Source organism: Apteryx mantelli, chromosome 2 (genome assembly GCF_036417845.1).
Source record: "Apteryx mantelli isolate bAptMan1 chromosome 2, bAptMan1.hap1, whole genome shotgun sequence".
In the NCBI taxonomy this organism is placed as follows: Eukaryota; Metazoa; Chordata; class Aves; order Apterygiformes; family Apterygidae; genus Apteryx; species Apteryx mantelli.
Genome location: NC_089979.1, coordinates 20478458 through 20498402, shown reverse-complemented (window position 1 = coordinate 20498402; position 19945 = coordinate 20478458). Strand labels below are relative to the sequence as shown.

The following is a 19945-nucleotide window of genomic DNA, read 5'->3' as shown; positions in this document are numbered from 1 at the left end:
TTGATTTAGAAATCTGCATTTTAGGCAATTATACCACCCGAAAGAGAGAGAAGGAACTAGTCTACAATAGAGCTGTTAAACTGCAACATATTTGCAAATCATCATTTCTGCAAAGGATGATTGGTATGCCATTTACTATTTTAAAAAGTTCCCTCCCAAAAGAAGATCAACAGCTGGCTGTACTCCAACTGAGGTGGCAGAAAAGTTGGGATGGCTGTGAACAGCAAGTCATTAGTGGTGCTAGTTAGTAGGAAAAATTAACAGCACTAATTCTAAGGTTTCTGCATTTAGAGGACTTCCACTTTACACTTTTCTCAGTAAAGAGCCTTTTAAGTGCTGCCTACTAGCTTAGACATCAGTAACTGAACCACTGAAGAATGCAGATCAGCTGCTTCTACCACAGAACAACTGAAGAATCCAGTGTGTGTCAAACCGCTACCTTGCCCAAACGGGAAGCACTGCACCCCAATTACCTTTCGTGAAATCTACAGCTAACTCAGTCAACCATCCCCTGAAAGAATTTGTCAAGTTGTTGGATCCTACACCACCCAGATCTACAGCTATAAAATATTAACTATTATGTTAGACTGCTATTATTTTTACCATGCTGTTTCTTCTAATACAGTTAAAGCATAAAATTTCAGTAATGTGAAATGTAGAGAAAGTACTATTACTTTTTTTATTCTGTTAAAAAGAATTTAAATATCAGTCCTGACACTACAGGACCCTTTTAGACAATATTTTACCGCATTATGAAGTATTTCTAAAATTCAGAGAATTCTCTTTTTTTTTTTCTTCCCATTTTCAGAGAGTAAGTACTTTTTCCCCTTTACAATAGAATCTAGGGCAGAATCTGTAATACTGCTGAAGAAATTCCACTTGATTTTGGATTTCTGTTTCAATTTTTTGTAAGAATCAGAACTCTTCTTTTTTTTTTTTTTTTTAAGTCTCCTTTCCCCCACCACCCCAATTAGAGTTCTTAGCTTTGTGCTCTATCTAGCTTGTGAGAAAGGTCAGAGAATGGTTTAGCTGGAATTCTAGTGCCACTCTGAAGTGGAATTTAAAGTGTGGATTCACCATTGTATTGTATCAATGAAAAAATTTAGAAAAGCAAAATTAGATCATCTGTTTTAATTCTATTAAAGAGAATTAAAATTAGAAAGTATGTAGAACACAGTAATCACTAATGTACTAAAAGGAAGTTCTCAATTGTTTCATCCATTAATGGATCCTACTGCTCTCTGGGCAGCTGAAGTAGGAGAGGACAATATCCAGCCTTTCTGCTAATGATTCCACAGAAGCAAAACATGAAAAATGATGTAGACACTTTTTCAGAAAGTTTAGACTTCTTTTTATTAAGTCTAAAACAGATCTTTTAGCAAATTAGAAATTAGTATGTCATAGAAGATTATATTTAATCACTTCCAATTTTACTTAATTTGCAATAACTCATACTCTAGCATTTGTTTCAATATTGCTATATTCCATTGTTACATTTAAATTGCTCTCTACAGCACAATTAGACATGTCCGGAAGAGAAAATTAAAGACAGCAACTGAAAGTCAGTTGTAATAACATGTGTAGTTAGTAGTCTGGTTGCCAGTTTTGACATACAGATTAGTAATAATAGTTTTACTTCACTCAAAATATCCTTCATGATAACTTACATTTTCTATTGTGTATTTCCAAAGCTTGTCTCAAGTCTACAGTGGCTCTTCCTAATAAAGCATCTGCTTTTAAAGTGTGATGGCTCCACACTCTAAATTCCAGCGTAGTCTGTGGAGTCACATTCCTGCATATAAAATACATTTTTAAAAAATATATACAGATTTTTAAAGTATTCATTTTTGTTATTAGGAATATTTGATCTCAATTCACTTTCTCATATTTATTGTATTCTTGATACTAATTAACTGAAAAAAGTTTTTGTACTGCAAGGGGGATTTTTTTTTTTTTAAAGGACTGTAAACACTGTAACATTTATACTTAGTCTCAAGATCAAACTTGAATTGTATTACTAAAATAGTATAAGGAATCTTGGGAACATCAGAGTAACCTACAGTAAGCTCAAATCTCAGTTATGCAACACATCGTTTTGTTTAAAAAAATATATTATCCTTATTCCTCCCTAATTCAAAATTCTAACTACAAACTTGCATTATTCAGGGGGGTGAACAAGGAGGCAGTAGGTATGCTTTCTAGTGATAGACAAAAGTAAAATAAAATACCAAATATTTACCAAAAGAAAAAAAAAAAGCAACCAATCAGTTGCCTGCAAGTAGGAGGAATCTACTTATTAGGTGCCTATCATGAAAGTGTTGATAAAACATTATTTATGAATCAACAGATGCATATACACCCATAATGCATACTCACAGAAATCAGAGGGGGGGAAAAAAATATCAAATGATGAAGCTGAAGTAAAAACTGGAGGGAAGCAGCAAGATAATGGAACCATTTACAGTAATGCTGTGATAACTTTTAGCAATGATCTTTCCCTAGCTCAAGAAGGAGAACAAGAAACTATGTTAGGTCCTGGAGAATAAGTTTTGTAGTATAGGGTCTATTACAGCAAGAGTGTTTCTGACTGTGAGAAAAGGAGGAGAATCATGGTTCTGCAAGAAGTCCAATGCTACATATCCATCAAAACACTTTGGAAATAGAAGGTTATATCAGCATTGCCGAGAGCAGTTTTTCCCATCAACAAAGCCAGCTTTATAGTCACTTGAAGGTGTTAGACAATGTGGACCATTTTTGCTCAAATCAATGAGCAAATACGCTTTTGAATTCTGAATAGGCTGCATGCTAATTGAAGCCTTTTAAAAGACCAGTTTTACATGAAAAAACCCCTACATGCATGCATACATACACACACACAGAGAAATTAATACTGGTACTCATGAAGTCCTATACAGCTCAGGGGAAGCTGGTAAGAAACAGTTCACTTATCCTCAAATAGATGGGGCAACTGAAGCAATGATACCATTCCAATACTCAGAGTAAGAGGGTACCAGAATACCTTATTTAAGGGGCAAGCCCTAAATAATACTGATGATAGAATAAGTGTGTTTGGTAGTAGTGTGGTTGGCAAATTACCTCATTCCTATCAGCTCACCAATTATTCTGCCAAATCTAACCTGTCTTCTCAACAGCAACTCTACAAATATAATGATAGTTCTGTGTTTGTGCTAGAACGACTCCCAGAAATGATTGTCAGGCCCAAGACTCTATTATTCACTTCTGCAATATTGCAAAGGGGTATTAAGTTCTACTAAACCTGAAGCATTTAAGAAGTGTGGCACAGAAACAGCCTAACTGCTTCAGCCCGGATTTGGAGCTAGTTAGTATCAGTGGTCCCAAGCAGATAATTCCCCAAAGCTGGGTATGCTGTACTACTTCCCTTTCTCCAGCACGGTTATATATAGGAACCAGGTGTGGAATAACGAAGTTGTTTACTGCACAAAGGTAGGTCAGATGCTGTAAGAAGTACTTGGCCATGCTCAGTGCCACATTAAAGCGGCTATGCTGTTTCTAGGGCCAATTCTGAAGCAATATTATCTTGTTTTTGTCAAATAATGCATTCAAGCCAATTAAACAGTGCAAGATTTGCCAGTTCTTCATGGAATGAAATCCAGGTATATCTGCACCTGTAGTACACTTAATACACAACCACAATAAACAATTCAAATATTAGGATAAGTTACATGGTCATATAGCAGTAAATGGTTCTTATGACTGTATCCCCCTTCATCAGGAAATTTAAAGGAAAAAGTGACCCTTCTCAGAACTATGACTTATCAAGCCGAGAATTTTTTTTTCCTTTTAAAGTTGAAATTGATGTGGTTACATTAGTAACATCTCCTAGAGAAGGATCTTAAACTTGAAAGGTCCACAGTGCAAACAAAAATATTTAGCTGTATATGAAAAGTTATTTATCTTTCTTCTCTTAGTTTTATATATATATATTCCTTCTCTTCTTACCATGCGTATCCAACTGTATACATGGAAAACTCTACTCTGTAAAGAAATAATACTCTCAAAACTCATAAGCATTGAAAAAGAATTTTCATTTGAGATAAATATCATGTCTGCATGTAGTTATCAACAGCCAAAGAAAACTACGCACACAGACAAGTTTAACAAGTATTTGCCTGTAGTGTCTGGTTAATAAACAGTATTAAATAAACAAACAAACAAAAAAGTCTACTTACACTGTCAGCTGTTCATCCCATTTTGGATTTGAAGAACTACTTGATTTTGCTGTTTTCTTGATTTCCCCATCTGCAGTTAATTCCGTGTAGAAAGTTGTTCCAAACCAGTTCTTTTTCCGTTTCAGTTTGGCACTAGAAACTAATAAAATGCATTGCTTTATCTACAAGAGCACATTTCTTGCTGGAAAACAGAAAAAGTACTGCCTACACAATGTATGAAACATAGCATAGCAATGTCATTCCTCACCTTTTCTACTTCTGATGAACATATGCGACTGCCTACCTGAATCTTAAGAACTATACATAGGAAAGTTTCAAGCACACAAAAAGCGTTAAGAGGTCAATGCTACAATAGTAACTTCTGTTTTCAAAAAGATACTTTATCAGGTAGTTAAAAACAAGTGTGGCATATTCTCTTCAGCACTTGTTTGCAGGCTGGATTAGAGAGAGCGCACAACTATTCTAGGAAAAAAATACTGAAACTCCTGTAGCTTCTTTTTTGTTTATTCTCTCATTCTTCCTCCTCTTCTTACTTTTAACTGAAAAATGGCTAAGAATGATATATCAGACAGACTATCAGGCAGATTTTTTTTGCTCTCTTTTTAAATAGGAGCTTTAACAGTGCTTTAAATTATATGTAGATATGGGAGCATACACAATTCAGGCACAGTTCAAAATTTCATTCACTGCATAGCACAGCCAACTACCTGTATGCAGAGCTTCAGCTCCTTGCCTATGCTACCATTGTGGTTGTACACATCAGCTTGTTAAAAGAAAAAAAATCAACTGTTACATTTCCCCTGTTTAAAGTGCTTTGTAGATGAACTTAAAGCTTCAGCACAGTGTAAATCTTCAACAATTAAGAAACAGCAAGTGACCAAAGAAGCTATTTTTACCTCCAAATCACTGGTGAAGTCCTCAGTGCTCCCCATAAGTTGTTCTCTCACTTCCTCACCCAGCTGATAATGTTACTATAAAAACCAACAGCAGCCTAACTGCCAACATTTTAAATTCTATTTCAGGCACATGCTTCAGAAGACACCATTGATGGACTCACAGCTGTACATACCTGCTGACTACGCTTTCTCTCTTATCCCTCCCATACTTCAGTGTGATTCTCTTTCCCTTCACTTTCAACATAAAGCAAAGCTGAGTATTTTCAGCCACTTGAATTAATCCTTCCCTGTTATTTTTGGAATATCAAATACCATACAGGAAAGTAAGTGAGAGTTAAATAAACTGCCTGAAAGGAAGACAAAAAAAGGCTGCCATATATTTCCAGGTTACAGAATTCTGAAAAGTATACATTAGTTAGTTAAAGGTTATTGAGATGCAACTATCCAAGATTCTAAAGATATAAGACACACATTTCTACTTAATTTCCACTAAAAGATGTACACTTCCTTACATTGAAAATTTCAGACCAAGTCCCACACGTGTCATAAAACAGAAATGCAGCCTTGATACCAATGAAAAATTAAATGTAAAAAAACTAAAACTATAATCCCACACACAAGGCATATTTTTTTCATCTGAAATTTTGGTCAGTATCTTTTAAGCTGCAACAATCTCTATTTCTTCCACATTTGTTTTTCTTCCATGTTTTACTTTTTAATAGCAACTGCAACATTTATTAAAATATAGGTATCTATTCATAATATATAAGCTTTCCTTTAATTTTCTCCCTTTTCTCTAATTATATTTTCTCCCTTTTCTCTAATTTTCTCCCTTTTCTCTAATTATATTTTAAGTCATGAAATTTTGAGTCCCCAAACATGAGGGCTGAACAGCATCATTTCATCTTTTTTAAAAAATTAGGAGTAATGAACAAAAATTAGCAGAAGACTTCAAAGAGAATTGACAAGACATGATATCTCACTAAGTACATTTGAAAAAATACTGACGGCACAACTTGTTGGCAACATGTTATCCAATCCTGAACAAGTCACTTACCACTCGACATGAATTTCCCTGTCTGCAAAAAGGATGAATGCTACTTGCTTCTTTTGTAAAAGTGCTTTTCAGATATAGTTCTTGAAATATAAGTACAGGTTCCACAACAGTATAAACTAACCTGAGCATAAACCAGTCTGGGTCAGCATTGCCAGTCTCTCACTCCTCTGCCTCCCACCTCTTCCCTTGTACTGCCACTGGCATTCCTCTGATCTTGCAATAAAGACTGGTTAGAGAACTAAACCTTCAGGAAACTAATTCTAAAAAAAGCATAGATTTCTGTCAGCTTATATGCCTGAAACCAGGTCTCTTGAAGTCAGAGAAGTTAACATGCCAGGAAAAGACAAGAGTACTTGCTAAGTAGCAGAACAGTACAGGTTATCAAAATGATCACTTCTGCATACCCAGTTCTGAAGACATGGGGCATCTGTAACTCAGTTTATTATAGCTTTATGTACAAATCTAGGTGGTTCTACCTATGCTATTAGTTAGAATCAATTTTGATGATTCTTTACATCATCATTATGTGATCCCTATACAAGGTTAATTGGTTTTCCCACTGAAGGTTCCTCTTATATCTAATTTGATAGAACAGCCATTGTGGGGACTATCCAAGATAGTTTCTCAGATAACCTGATCATCTTTGGACCATCCATCATGATGTATCCTTCTTCAGATGCAGATTTTTTTTTAAGACATTGTATCTTACTCATGTTTTTCCAAGTTTTGTTCAAGATAGCCTTAATATATTCTTGGTCATGCATTCATTCTTACTTCAGGGTTCCCAGATTTCTCAGGATCCCTGGAAAAGTTCAAGTTATGTATCAATGGTAAATAATATCTATATACATACATATATATGTATACATGCATATATGTGTATGCATATTTACTTAAACACCTAACTACTCGCTGTTAACATTTTTACATTTATCTAATTATGGCAGTGTTTCAGTAATTATTTAACTTGTTTACCTAGATTTATTTTGCTTCTCTTCAGACTACAACAGGTCTTTATTCTGCTCTGCCACCCAACAGCAAAAGCAGCTAAGGCTGACACTGATTATCACATCCATGGCTAGTTTTTATTCATGAATAGCAGAGTCAGCAGAGCTCATAACCTACTCAGCCTGTCCAGAATCTATCAAAAGAATTGTCACTGTTACAACCAGAAATTTCTGGAATTGTATGTACCCCACTGCATTTCCCTTCCAGCAGATATTAGGATGACTAAAGTCCACCTCAAATTGAGAGCCAGCAGAGCAAAAGGAAGAAAAGAAACAACCACAAGATGCAACACAGGAAATTCCAATCACATGAAAGGAAAAACATTTTCATAAAGAACGTGGTTTATCACTAGAACATGCTGCCCAGGAAGTTTGGACAATAGCCTAAGCAACCTGACCCTGCTTCAAAGGTAGCCCTGCCTTCAGCAGGAGGTTGGACTAGGAGATCGCCATAACTCCTTTCCACCATAAATGATTCTATATGGTCATGTAGTGCATTCTGCTGCCCTAAGGATAACACAGATCGCCTACACTATTCCCAGCAGAAGTTTGCCTGATATCTAACCAAAGACCTTCATTTTTTGAAAACTTAACAGATTCTGCAATCTCTTCCAGTATGTCTCTAGCTTCACTGTAATAGTGCACCCACTTTCAGCTTGCAGTTCACTATAACCACCAATCTTTTTTCTGTAGAATTTCAGTAACAACTGTTCCCTGTATGGAATACGTGCTATTAATTATTTGTTCCCAAGTGAAGTCCCTTACATTTGCCCTTAATGTTGTATTGCAATTTTTTTTAAGAGATCATTAAACCCTGTCATCCAACTCACTGCATCAGCTCTACCTAGCTTCAAGTCACCTTTGCATGCTATAGTTATACCTTTAATTATAATATTCAAGTTATTAATTAAAATATTAACTACACAGATTTATTTTCCACACAACTTTCAAAAACTGCTTTTTTTTTTTTTTTTTTTTTTTTTTTTAGAATACACATTCCCCTGTAAAAATGGCCATGATGAAAATCACTACTTGCCTGTTACTTGCATCTGTAATCTTCCATTATGGTTGTTACTTGTATCAGATCTTGGTAAGGCTGTGGCCATGTCAGAAGTTGTAGCTTTAGCCTAAAAAAATACACGTGTAGCTTACTAAAAAGTACTTATCTCTGCATGTTAGTTACAAATATTAAATAAAATGCTCAGCTAAGCAGCAAGTTTCTAAACATTACTTAGTATGGCAGAATGCATTACTTCATAACATCAGTTAAAAGAATAATTACTTTGCAAATTTATCACATCTTACTTTTGAGGATGCCAAGGCACTTGAGTAAATGTTAATTTACATAGTTTAGAACAACTGTATACTGTAAGAAAAATTACATTTGTGATACAATCAATATTCCTATCTCTAGAAGGAATGCTTATGGTCCTGACTTCAGAGGTGCTAAGCACCAGCAGCTTCAGATGAACAAAATTTCTGAAATGCTTAGATTCTTGAAAATTAGACTGCTGCAGAAGCACGCAATCAAGCAGCATGGTAAGCGATTCAGAAAAAGAAGATTTGAATTCTGTTCCTAGATTTGCAGTCAGTGTTCAATACCATTGTTGTTCATCCACTGGTCACTTTTCATCTCTTGAGATAGCAAGCACTTTACAAGGACCACCCCTATCTTACATTCATTCAGTGTCTAAGATGGTGTGGCTCTGATCTTAACTGCGGGAACCAATCACACTCGAAGCACATGCACACAACATCACTCCCCCCCCCCCGCCCCAAATTACCACACCTCAGACAAAGCTAGAAATAAAACATGTTCTCTGTTTCTATAAAACAGCTATCTTTTACCAGAAAAGAATACATACATTTAAAATATACTTCCCACAGTCTGGACATGTGTCCATATACTTATTTTTGTGAACTTTAACTGGTATCAATAATAACGTGGAAGACATTAAAGGAGCAACACATGCAATTAATTCTGTGGCAAGTAAATGCAAATTCTTCACAAGAAACCAAGATCTGCAATCTAATTATAACCATACATGAAAAAAATTAATTTAGGCATAATTTTGTCACTGACAAAATGATTATTTTTATTTTTTTTCCCTACTTTTCAACCTACTTAGGTCTCAAACACTAGCTATTAATTTTTTTAGCTCTAGTCCTCATATGCCCAAAGCAAAAAACAAACAAGAAAACACCTGTTTCAAAGTCCCCCAGGTAGACAGTTCATTGCCTAATCTACTCAGACTTCAGGTTTCAGCTGCTGATTTATCTTCAAGGCATGCCACCTACCCTAACCTGAGTTTCTGGCTCTGCCTGCTCCTAAGCTGCTAAACGGATTTGGCATACATGTGGTTTGCCAATGTCCAGATAACAGCAAAGCAAGAATGAATGACAGAGCTTTGTATCTTTCCCCACGAGGGAGGAGAGAAACGACCACAATGGCAGGAAGATCCCACCACAGCAAGGAGATGACACAAAGCTAGGCTTGTGATTAGCAGAGGGACTGCGTGTTTCTGGGACGGTTATATGAATACACCCCTCTTCAGCAGTGCCCTGGTGTTCTGTTTCTGCCTCCTGTAAAAGTGAATCTTATATTCTTGCTGATATGGTACATCTAGGTAGTTTTACAGAGCAATGACTGTAGCTCCTAATTTGTATTAACTTAGGAGACTGTAAACAACATAAGCCATTAGCAGGTATGCAAAAAATAGCATTTTTTTTAATTAAACAGGGATTTCTATATCAACAATACATGAAGAAAGCATTATATTACATTTTGTATTCAAAATGGCTTTACTGAAAAGAGTAAATTAGTTGAAGTGACTGCTTCTAAAACTTTGAAACACAAGGTGACTAGAAGTTGTAGAACTCCCCATCCTTGTTTTATTGATTAGGAATTAAGGGGGGAGGGAGGGACATTAGTTTTTCTTTGAGTGAGTCAAATGGAGAAAATTAATCAATCATTTTTCTAGTAACCTCTTCTGCAAGTGTATGTCAAAAAAGTTGATTTGATGCTTCAGACCAGTTTGATCAGTTATTTAAATAAGTAACTAACCAAACTCAGCTACTAACATTTTAAACAATGTTAACACGTTGTCTAATCAGCCCTCATGCAGGTTGGTTCTTTTGGCAGGAGAGAGGAACCCGCTCACATCACAGTGTTTGCAATTTTCATTCAAGATCCAAAAAGCTAAACTTATGGTATCCCCAGAAAACAAAAATAAAAAAAAATCTTAATTGCCTGATGCCTGGGTCACACACTCACACCTGAACTGGTCTTTCCAGGTAAACAAAGCCTTCAGCAAGAAAAGTTAGCAAAGTTATGCTGTACAAGATGAAGAACCTTATCTGGAGATTTGGACACCTGTTACTCCCTGAAGGCTGTTCTGGAAATATAAAAGGTGGCAAATGTTGCTACACAACCAAAGAGGAGAAGTATAATCCAAAGCTTAGTTATAGTCCCTCAGTCTTTGACGGAAAAATTACTACCATGAAGAAGCTACAGATATAATAAAAAAATATATATAGTATCTATTAAATGAGATGTTTCCAATAGTGATAAAAACAGTATTAGTGACTTTGTATAAATTCAAGAAAAGAACAGGACAGAAAAGCACTACTGGGAGAATGAAAACAATGATAAGAGTAGAGAAAATATTTAGTCTAACAACAACAAAGACAAAGTAGATCTGATCACTGTCTATAAATATATCAGGAGGATGAAGAAAAAAAAACAAAGGCTATTAAAATAAAACAATAGTGTTGATATAAATGTTTGCAAAAAACCTCAGGCTTCTGGAGGGGGACAAGGGTGCAACAGAGAGAGCAAGCACATGTGCACACTCCATGAAACTTAGCAGGGACAGCCAAGAACTCCCACAGCAGAGGGGCAGACAGGCCTGCACTAGGATGGGATTACACCATCACTTCTCCACCTCCTCAGCAATACGGTTTTTCATAAGCTGAGAAAGATAAAAATTCTGCAACTGGAAATTCTTAAGAAAAAAAAAAAAAAAAAGGAAGTTTCAAGGACTAGCAGGCTACCATCTTTATGAGCCCAAAGAACCTAAGTTTGCAGAGCCGAGAATAACCAAAATTTTATCAAAGCAAGTTGTTTGATTTGGTTGAAGAAGGGGAGGAGCTGGCAATTACAGGAGGCAATTAAAATGATGATACTCATCTGGGAGATTGAGAAGTTTTCCACTACCAGGGACAATGTCAAAAGCAAAATACTAGTATTTTCTTGTTCTAATTTGCAAGAAAGCTGACATGAAAAAAAAAATCAGTTAGTGAAGAAACACTGAAAGCTGCAGTAGTTTTATTTCCAGTGGTGCAGGCCCCAACCTCTAATGGGTAAGGAACACTATGTTTTATGGGCACCGTTTACTGCTTTCTTGCATTATGCACATAATTTTTCCACAGTCCTAAACCCCTTTTTCTTGTTACTGAAAAATAAATGATCGGTTTTAGTTATTAAACATGTTGAGTAGGGCTTAACGACTTTGATGTTATCTCCTAAATAATCCTAAAAAGAGGATTACATACAGAAATGAAAGATTCACTATCAATGTAGTTATATTCTTCCCAAAAATCAGGGAATTAATTCCAACAAAGGCTGCAGTTATAACATTCCTGAGCAGAAGCGTGCTACAGCTCTTCACTCAACTATCTAGGCTAAACTTCACTGGTGTAAAGGGATGTGCAACTTTACATTTCATAACTGTCCCCGTGACCCCCGAGAAATTCCTACATTCTAAAAACAATTTGAAGGACAGTCTCAAGTGCCACATGAAGTTCATAGTTATTACAGCACTTCTTTCTGAACCATCCTCATCATACATCACCACTACCCCAACTAAAAGAGTACAAATCATCTATAAACCACAATAACAGATATGATAAAATGAGTATTACTTTAGTTTTAAATACTTTGGGTAGCTACAGGTCAATTAGGACAAAAATAAGTTCCTAGCCAGACAGTGGAATGGCTGGCATAGTATTCAATGAAAAAAGAAAGAAAAAAAAAAAAAAAACACAGAAACAGAAACAAAAAGTTATGTAACATGAATTTTCAAACTAACTTTAAATCAAAAGATTCGTAAATGGGAAAAATATCAAGGAAATATCCAAGAAGCTCCAAGTCAGGAGGATGAAATTAAAATTTGTTGCACTTGTAGTAATGTGCGTATTTTGAATGTTACATTCATGCAAACTTCAGGGATGTTTTCCTGAAACGATGTAATATAAGCTGTCTGGTTATACTGACAAAAATGGGACAAATTTGATCACAAAAACAGTAGTATGACTACACACAAACACACACTACCTATACAAGGTCAGTCCACTGTAACAAACACCAACAATGACATTGCCAGGAACTCAGAAACCACCCAAAAGCTAAGTGAATGAACAATATAGATTTACATTTATAAAAGTTCCCCATATGTCAGTTTGGACTATGCCAATATTCCCTGTTTTAATTCCAGACAGATCACATACTTATATGAAGCTGTAATAGAGAACTTCAGGAAGTTACTGTGTCCTTGGCTGAAACTGACTGCAGTTTCAGCTGATACAAGACAGAAGAGAAAATAAATATAATTGTAATTTAAAATGAGTTAAATTGAATCACAATGTATTTGCGCTCACTGATGGTGCTTTAATGAACACAGATTTCTTTTCTTGCTGATCTGGCACTTCTGTTGTAGAGAAAATATAAAACATGATTGATGGGGGAAGGTAAAAGTAAGCAAGAGCACAGATTACACCACAGATGACCACTGGCAAATCAAAAGTCTTGCTATATTCCCAACACCTGAATAAGAAAATTTGAGGTCTAGTTGTATAATGCACTCAACAAGGGCAAAGGAAGTAGACAAGCAAAGTGCCTAAATATTAGTAATCTCCCCACTAGCATCTTTCATTCAATTTACTAAAGAAGTCAGTCACCATAATGCTGTCAATAATTATTATTTTTCCTGTATCTGACCATATCCTCCAAATAAGCATGTAAATGCAGAAAAATCTTTTCTCAGTGATTTTTTTTAAAGGAAGTTCATGTATTCAAGATTTTTTCCCCTAAAGCAAAAAGGCAGGAAAGGACAGAAGGAACCAGGAGGCAGGGGGATAAGTGACCTGAAACCCTTAAAACTATGGATATTTAACATGATAAATAGTTCTGTGGGAGTCATGGGAAAATAACAATATTCACATAAGTCACTTTTGCTTGTTGCAAAATGTAAACATGGACAAAAAAAAAGTCATGTTATTTTGATCAGAAATCTTAGACATAAGAGATCCTTAAAATAGAAAAGAACAAAAATGTGTTTGCCTAGGATCATTAACAAGCTATCTAATGACATGATCATACCTTTATCAATATTATTTAGTGATGGAATACATACAGCTACCACAATACCATCACAATTCTATTAGATGCAAAACTGAACAATATTTAAACTACCACAGTATTGACAATACTAATTTCCATTCTACACTTCAGCTATTCCTTTTGTGTTCGCCTGCCTCCACAAATACACATTCTTGTTCCCAAGATGGGACAACGCTGTTAGCAAGCCTCCTTGTTCCTTCAGTGGATAAAGAAGGCCTGGAGCTAGGAAGGCAGATGATTTTCTACTCTCCCTGACCCAGCGGGACAATCATCTCCTTACTGAAAAACGCTAGAACACAGCTGCTTTGCCACCCTGTACAGCAGGCTCCAAAGTCTCTCAAAAATATCTCTCCCAGTCCTCACATTCCAGAAGATTAGTTCAGTTATCGTAGATGGGATCAGTAAATGGAGATTCTGACACAGCCTCCTGAAGTCAATGATTTCTTGTCCAAAATCTTTAACAGCATTGCAATAATTGGCATTTTCACAATATCAAAAATGCCAGCATGTAAAAGCATGAAATAACACCTATTACTGGTAGTAAGTGGGGGTAAACCCAGAAATATAAGAATTAGAGATTTCAGTACAGTAGCTTTTAGGATAGCACAATGCCTAAAACAGCATACAAAAGCAGTTATTCAATAATCCAAAACAGAAAAGTCATATTATAAAAGTATTGAAATTGTTGACAGACCAAACAGAACTTATCTTTCCATGTTTCCTCTTCACTTCTCAAAAACAGTTTACCTTCAAAGGTTTAAAAAGCAAATCATGACTCTTCTACAATGAAACCAAAAAGTCTAATGTTGGAAGAAATTTCTTGCTCTAAAAATAAGAACAAAGAACAAAAATAAGAAAAGAACAAAGAACTGAACTCACTCCAGAAGCCAGTGGATTCTTAACTGATTCCCTTCCACTCAGACTTCCAACAAAATCCAGCATTTCTATTCAATGCACTTCTGATTTGAAGGTCTATTTCACTGTTTATCATCAACATGGTGATAACTGTTAGCACCAGGAGGATCACTATTAGGTGAATACTGTCCACACAAAGACTCGTGAAATTTACCTATAATCTGATCACATATCTCTACCGAAAGGGACAATATTTTTTCTGATTTTGTGATAACAAATTGAATGCATTTCTAATTAACTGAATTTAAAAAAAAGAAAAGCTTGACGTAGCTGTATACCTTCCAGAGAGGAGCAGTATTTCCATATTATTAAAAAAATTAAGGATGTCTCCTTTTGACATTGGGAAATGTGGAGCTAGACCCTAGACACCAACTCATTCACTCAAAGAAAGTATTTCTAATCCCTCAGCAACCTTAAAAGATCCTTTATTCAAAAGACACTCTTTAGAAAGACAGGTCACACCTTTGAAGGAGCCACAGGAACACTGCTAAAGGACCACTTTCATACATTTATTAATAATAAAGAAAGCCTCAGTGATCTTATGCCCCTGAATATCAAATTCCACCCACTCTCAAACTTCTGATGAAAGACATGGAGCATTAAGAGGAAGATCTAACTTCAAAATAAATCTTTCCGGATCCATCCCTCTTAACTTTCCTAACCTCATCATCAGAAAAATTCAAGTGGTCCTTCCTGTACTGAAGAGATAGATGGCATCCCTGAGCAATAAAAGCAGAACTGTTAAAGCATCTCTACAAACATAGTAAATATCTTAACAAAACCACCAGAATTGCTGAATCCAAAACATGCCACTCCTATGATTTATTCAGCATGCCAAATACTGAATGTACCTAGGCAGACTAAAAAAAGACAGCACAGCAGAATATCTTACAAACAAGTTCTTATCTCTGTCTCTCAGTCTTCATGTTCAAGGGAGCCCATGTGACACTTTCAAAAGTCAACCTTGTGACTTAAAGTACTGCTCATGCTGGAACCTACTCCACTAGATATCAGAAATCATGCATTCAACTGATAGTTTTGTGGCACATTATAAATATCCCTTCCCTTTGTTAGCCTCTCCATGTTTCACAACCTAAAAATTACCTGTCTTTTTTCCCCCATCACCACATCACTTTTCTCCCACAAATACCATGATTTCTACTCCACAGATAGTAACTTATCTCTCTCTTAGGTATCTATCTGGTGTATATACCTAACTAAATTCAAAGCTACTGTTCTTTAACATTCAGCTTTGAAGTCCAACAGTTTTGTTTCAGATCTGAAGAAGAATATGTATGCCCAAAAAGTTATTGGTCTTTATTAAACTGAGCAGGACAGGTGCTAAAGATTATTTCTAGAACTCTTGTCTTGCCTCAAGTAACTACCAAAAAACTTCTAAGACTTGACACTCCTTAAATAGACAGCTTTGGTCATCAACAACTAAAATTACAATAGCACTTACACTCAGGCAAATACAAAACTTTAAAATCAAAGCTTTATTTCCCTAAGCTCCACAAATATGCTTGCTATTGTAAGAACTAATGGAAAGACTCTACTTACTAACAAGGAATATCCTTCAAAAGCCTTAAAATGGCTATCTTAAAAACATTAAACTTTCTACTTCATGGTGATGATAAAAATCCATCTGATGTTGTTTACTTCAGGAAAATTTGATCTGTCCTCTTCCAATTAAGATATAGGTTCTTTTAAGAGCCACTGTTACAGGCCTACTCAAAAGGTCAGCAACTCCATTCTCCTTCCTGGCCAAGCACACAGCAACTAAGAATGTACTGGGAAGCAAAGTAGGTACTTTGCTTTAGGTGTGATGAAGTAGGGACGCAGCTAAGAGGCCAAGGCATTAGGTTTTATTAACCAGTGATTTATTAGTATGTGTGAGGAAAAAAAAGAAATCCTCTCCTGTGAACCGAGGATTCCAATGAAAAGCACTATGCATGGACATCTTGCACATTTAATCAAAATACTTACTGGTTAATTTTGATTCAAAGGCTTTCAGTAGGATGCCAGGATATAAATTACTCACACAGTGTTTTACATTCCTAGTTTTCAGGTATATCTAATTAAATGTTGCAAAATCTTGTTTTGATAAGCTGCAGACATTTAGAAAGTTTCCTTCATGTGTGCACTATGTTACACTCATCACTCCTAAGGAACCAAATTGAACACAAATACAAATATGAAAAATAGGAAAATATTTTTAGCTATACAAATGTTCTAATTACCTCACTCACATCATGCATTCTCCTGGCTAGCAAGTAGTATAAAAAAGGCTATATTTAGTTGTAAATCAACTTATTTTAATCAGTTATGCAGACAATAAGTCCTTAAAATTACTAAAAGTTGCAAATGTGAGAAAGATTATGAGCTTTTTTTTTAAATATATATAGAAATGTCACATAGAAAGCCTTGACATTTTTAAATTCACTGAATTTAAGGCAAATAGAGCAAGAACTACAGACTACTTTGGCATCATTAAGCAACAGGCCTTGTTTCATCTCACTTATACCATATACCGAATGAAACAGTCCAGTGGAAAAAAACAGTAACCAACCCTGCGATCTGCGACTCACATAAGGCATACACAAGGAAGGCAAAGTCCAAGTTATACAAACAACTTTAACCTTTGTTTCCTAATCTGAGTGCTCTACACTGAAAGGTTTGCATTTTTTCAATTTAACTTAATAAATCTGTTTATACGACACTGAAATGTTATCTGTTATTCGCAAAATAACTCAAGTTCCTTGTCTTTTCATGTTTTGCTTTTGCCCTGATACAAGCTGTTAGTATTAATTTCCAAATATATTTTTTTTCCTCTGCATCAATTCAACCACTTCTTGCTTTTTAATCCCTTTATTTTTTCCTTACTTTCACCTTTACTACATTTAACTCTCAGTGCTATGTATATTTTTGTCTTTGATTTTCACACCTAGATTATTTGGATTTTTTATGGGAAATATTTTAATTATCCAGCACAGAAGCACAAGTGAAGCCATATGTAACAAATTAAAAAAATATTTAAAAGTGGAACCCTGCATGTTCTCCATCATTTTTTTGTAGATGTATCTTAAAATAATGCACCATGAAGAAGAAAGTACCTGCAGCAGTACCAGGCATAACTTTATGACAGCATGCTCAAGGAAGGAATGATTATTAACTTTAAGAACCCATGTGAGAACAAAGTAATCTACAGTCCTATGCCCCAAACTGAAGGTAAAAAATGGCACAAGATATATTTGAAATGAAAAAGAATAGTAGCTTAAATCAGTGTTTAATAGGTTAGAAAACTAAAAACTGAAATCAGTTTAAGTATTTCACTGATTGGTTAAAATAGTATTGCTAAGAGCATAGGTTTTACTCCTCATCACACAAGGGAAACATCACAGTACTTCTAGGATAGGATAGTAATGAGAAGACCATCATTTACTGAACAATAAAATTATTTGCTATTGCACCTACTACTAGTTTTAAACTTCAGTCAAGCAAATACTGATAGTGAAATGCAGGCCTCTACCTTAACGAAAAAAACCTCACATGTTAACAATAATTCTAGAATACCATTTATTAAAATGAAAAATAAGCGACTTTCAACTATTTAACAGAATAACTATTCTGTTATAGCTACTTACCAGGATGAGAACAATCCTGTAGATTCCTTTTCTACTTACTAATAGTTTCCCTAATTCCTTAGGTATTGGAACTGCTGAAGTCACTGGCAAGTTTAAAAACAAACACGTTTAAAAAAAAAAAGAAAAAAAGAAAAAAAGAAAAATCAAGCAAGCCTTTACTACCTAAGAAGTAAGTGCAATAAATGTAGCAGTATTCAGACTTGTAAGTATTAACTACACAAACAAATAGATACAGAAGATATGAAAAAGTTCTAAGCACTGTTTCAAAACATTCATGTTTGTAGGATTATTCTACGCTAATGTTGAACGCTATAAACTTTTTTTGAAGTCAGTGGTGCAATGAGAGTGCTCTTAGCACCACATTCACCCCATGAAACACATTCACTACGTATTGTCCCAAATGCCTTGCTTCTTCCTGTTAAACTCAAGAGCACTATTAAAACCATCTTCAGCAGACAATATCCCTTAGTCCTTCATTTAAGAGTAGCTTATGAGCATTCTCAAAACAGGGATTTACTTGAAGCTGACAGGACTGAAAAAGGATCCAAGAATGCTAAATAGTAAATCCGACTTCTACAAAACCAAGGAGGACAAAGCTGTGAGAAAGTTCTCAATTTTTTTTTTTTTTTTTTTTTTTTTTTAAATCACCAACACACTTCTCAGACTGAATCCTCAGAACAGGCAAAATAGTAAGAGACAGAGTAGTATTTCATATACATTCACCAATCCTGTGGCCCAAACTGTTAGGGATATACCAGTGGCTTCCTTAGAACCTGTTTTGACATTAGTAGAAATTCAAGTTCAGCAGTCTCCTTTTCAAAGTCAATAAGGCTTTGTTGGCAAGACAAGATCTAAGCGTTCGTTCTTCCTGACAGCTAACAGCTCCTCCAGAGATATTTCAACATTCCTGACAAGCTGCAAATATTTTGTTAGTAAGTTCAAAGTTGCAAACACTATAGCAGACCTACCTAGATTTGAACTGGAAGGCAAACTGCCACTTCTCTTCATATAATAAATTTATCTTTCTTAAGCCAACCTATATGCATTTTTTTCCCCCCATCAAGCAAAGAAGTCCGTTCATACTGGAAACGGGCATGGAGACCAAGCTACAAATACTCCACTTTCTGTATTCTTTTTCAAGCACATTCACTGAGTACTGTTTCAGATGCTGCAATATTGATCTACAGCATACTACCAGCCTTATATTAGGATCTAACAAAAAATGTTGTAAAATTACACAGATTTACAAAACATATTTTTCAGACTATGTTATGCAAGAGGTCTAAACAAATCACAGACTATGACTCCACTGCCACATGTCCACCTGTTCTGTTTTGCCTTATGGAGAGATGAGCAGCTCTTCAGCAAAGACCTTTTTAGCCTGGTTTCCCAAGAAAACATCACATGTATGATTCATACTGTCCAACTGTCTATCTCTTCCCACTCTCTTCCTTTCATCTCCATCACTTTAAATGAATCCTTTTACCAGATTCAGTTAAATTTAACTGAGAAGTAATGTCTGCTGATACATGAAGTTCCCACAAGTTTCATGAAAATCAACAGCTATGTAGAGGAGAAAGACCCAAATTCCTGCCCTGCTGAGCAAAGGGCTGCAGCATGAGCTCAAAAGCTATCCTTTCTGCTTGGCTCAAAGGCCAAATTTACATCAAGAGCAATGTAAAGTAGTATACTAGAACACATCTCCAGAATATGGGCAGTTTTTAGTATACCTACACCACAAACAGAAAATCTGACTGCAGTCACACATACGCACTTCCATATTAAGACTTTGGGTAACGTATATTATAACAATAA

At 35.5% G+C, this 19945-nt stretch overlaps 1 protein-coding gene across 5 annotated transcripts in view; it reads right to left on the bottom strand.

Moving 5' to 3' along the window:
* WWP1 (WW domain containing E3 ubiquitin protein ligase 1) overlaps positions 1-19945 on the bottom strand; it is a 59797-nt gene that overhangs the window by 30386 nt on the left and 9466 nt on the right. For 4 of the 5 annotated variants that reach the window (XM_067290254.1, XM_067290255.1, XM_013956881.2 and 1 more), the window contains 3 exons: positions 8208-8298; positions 4212-4350; positions 1668-1792 (listed from right to left, as the gene is read on the bottom strand). In XM_067290254.1, coding sequence (XP_067146355.1) covers positions 1668-1792; positions 4212-4350; positions 8208-8277 — 334 coding nt within the window. In that variant the 5' untranslated portion in view covers positions 8278-8298. Of the gene's footprint in view, positions 1-1667; positions 1793-4211; positions 4351-8207; positions 8299-14318; positions 14335-19945 lie in introns of those variants that run through there. The other variant, XM_067290256.1, reaches the window with a different exon arrangement.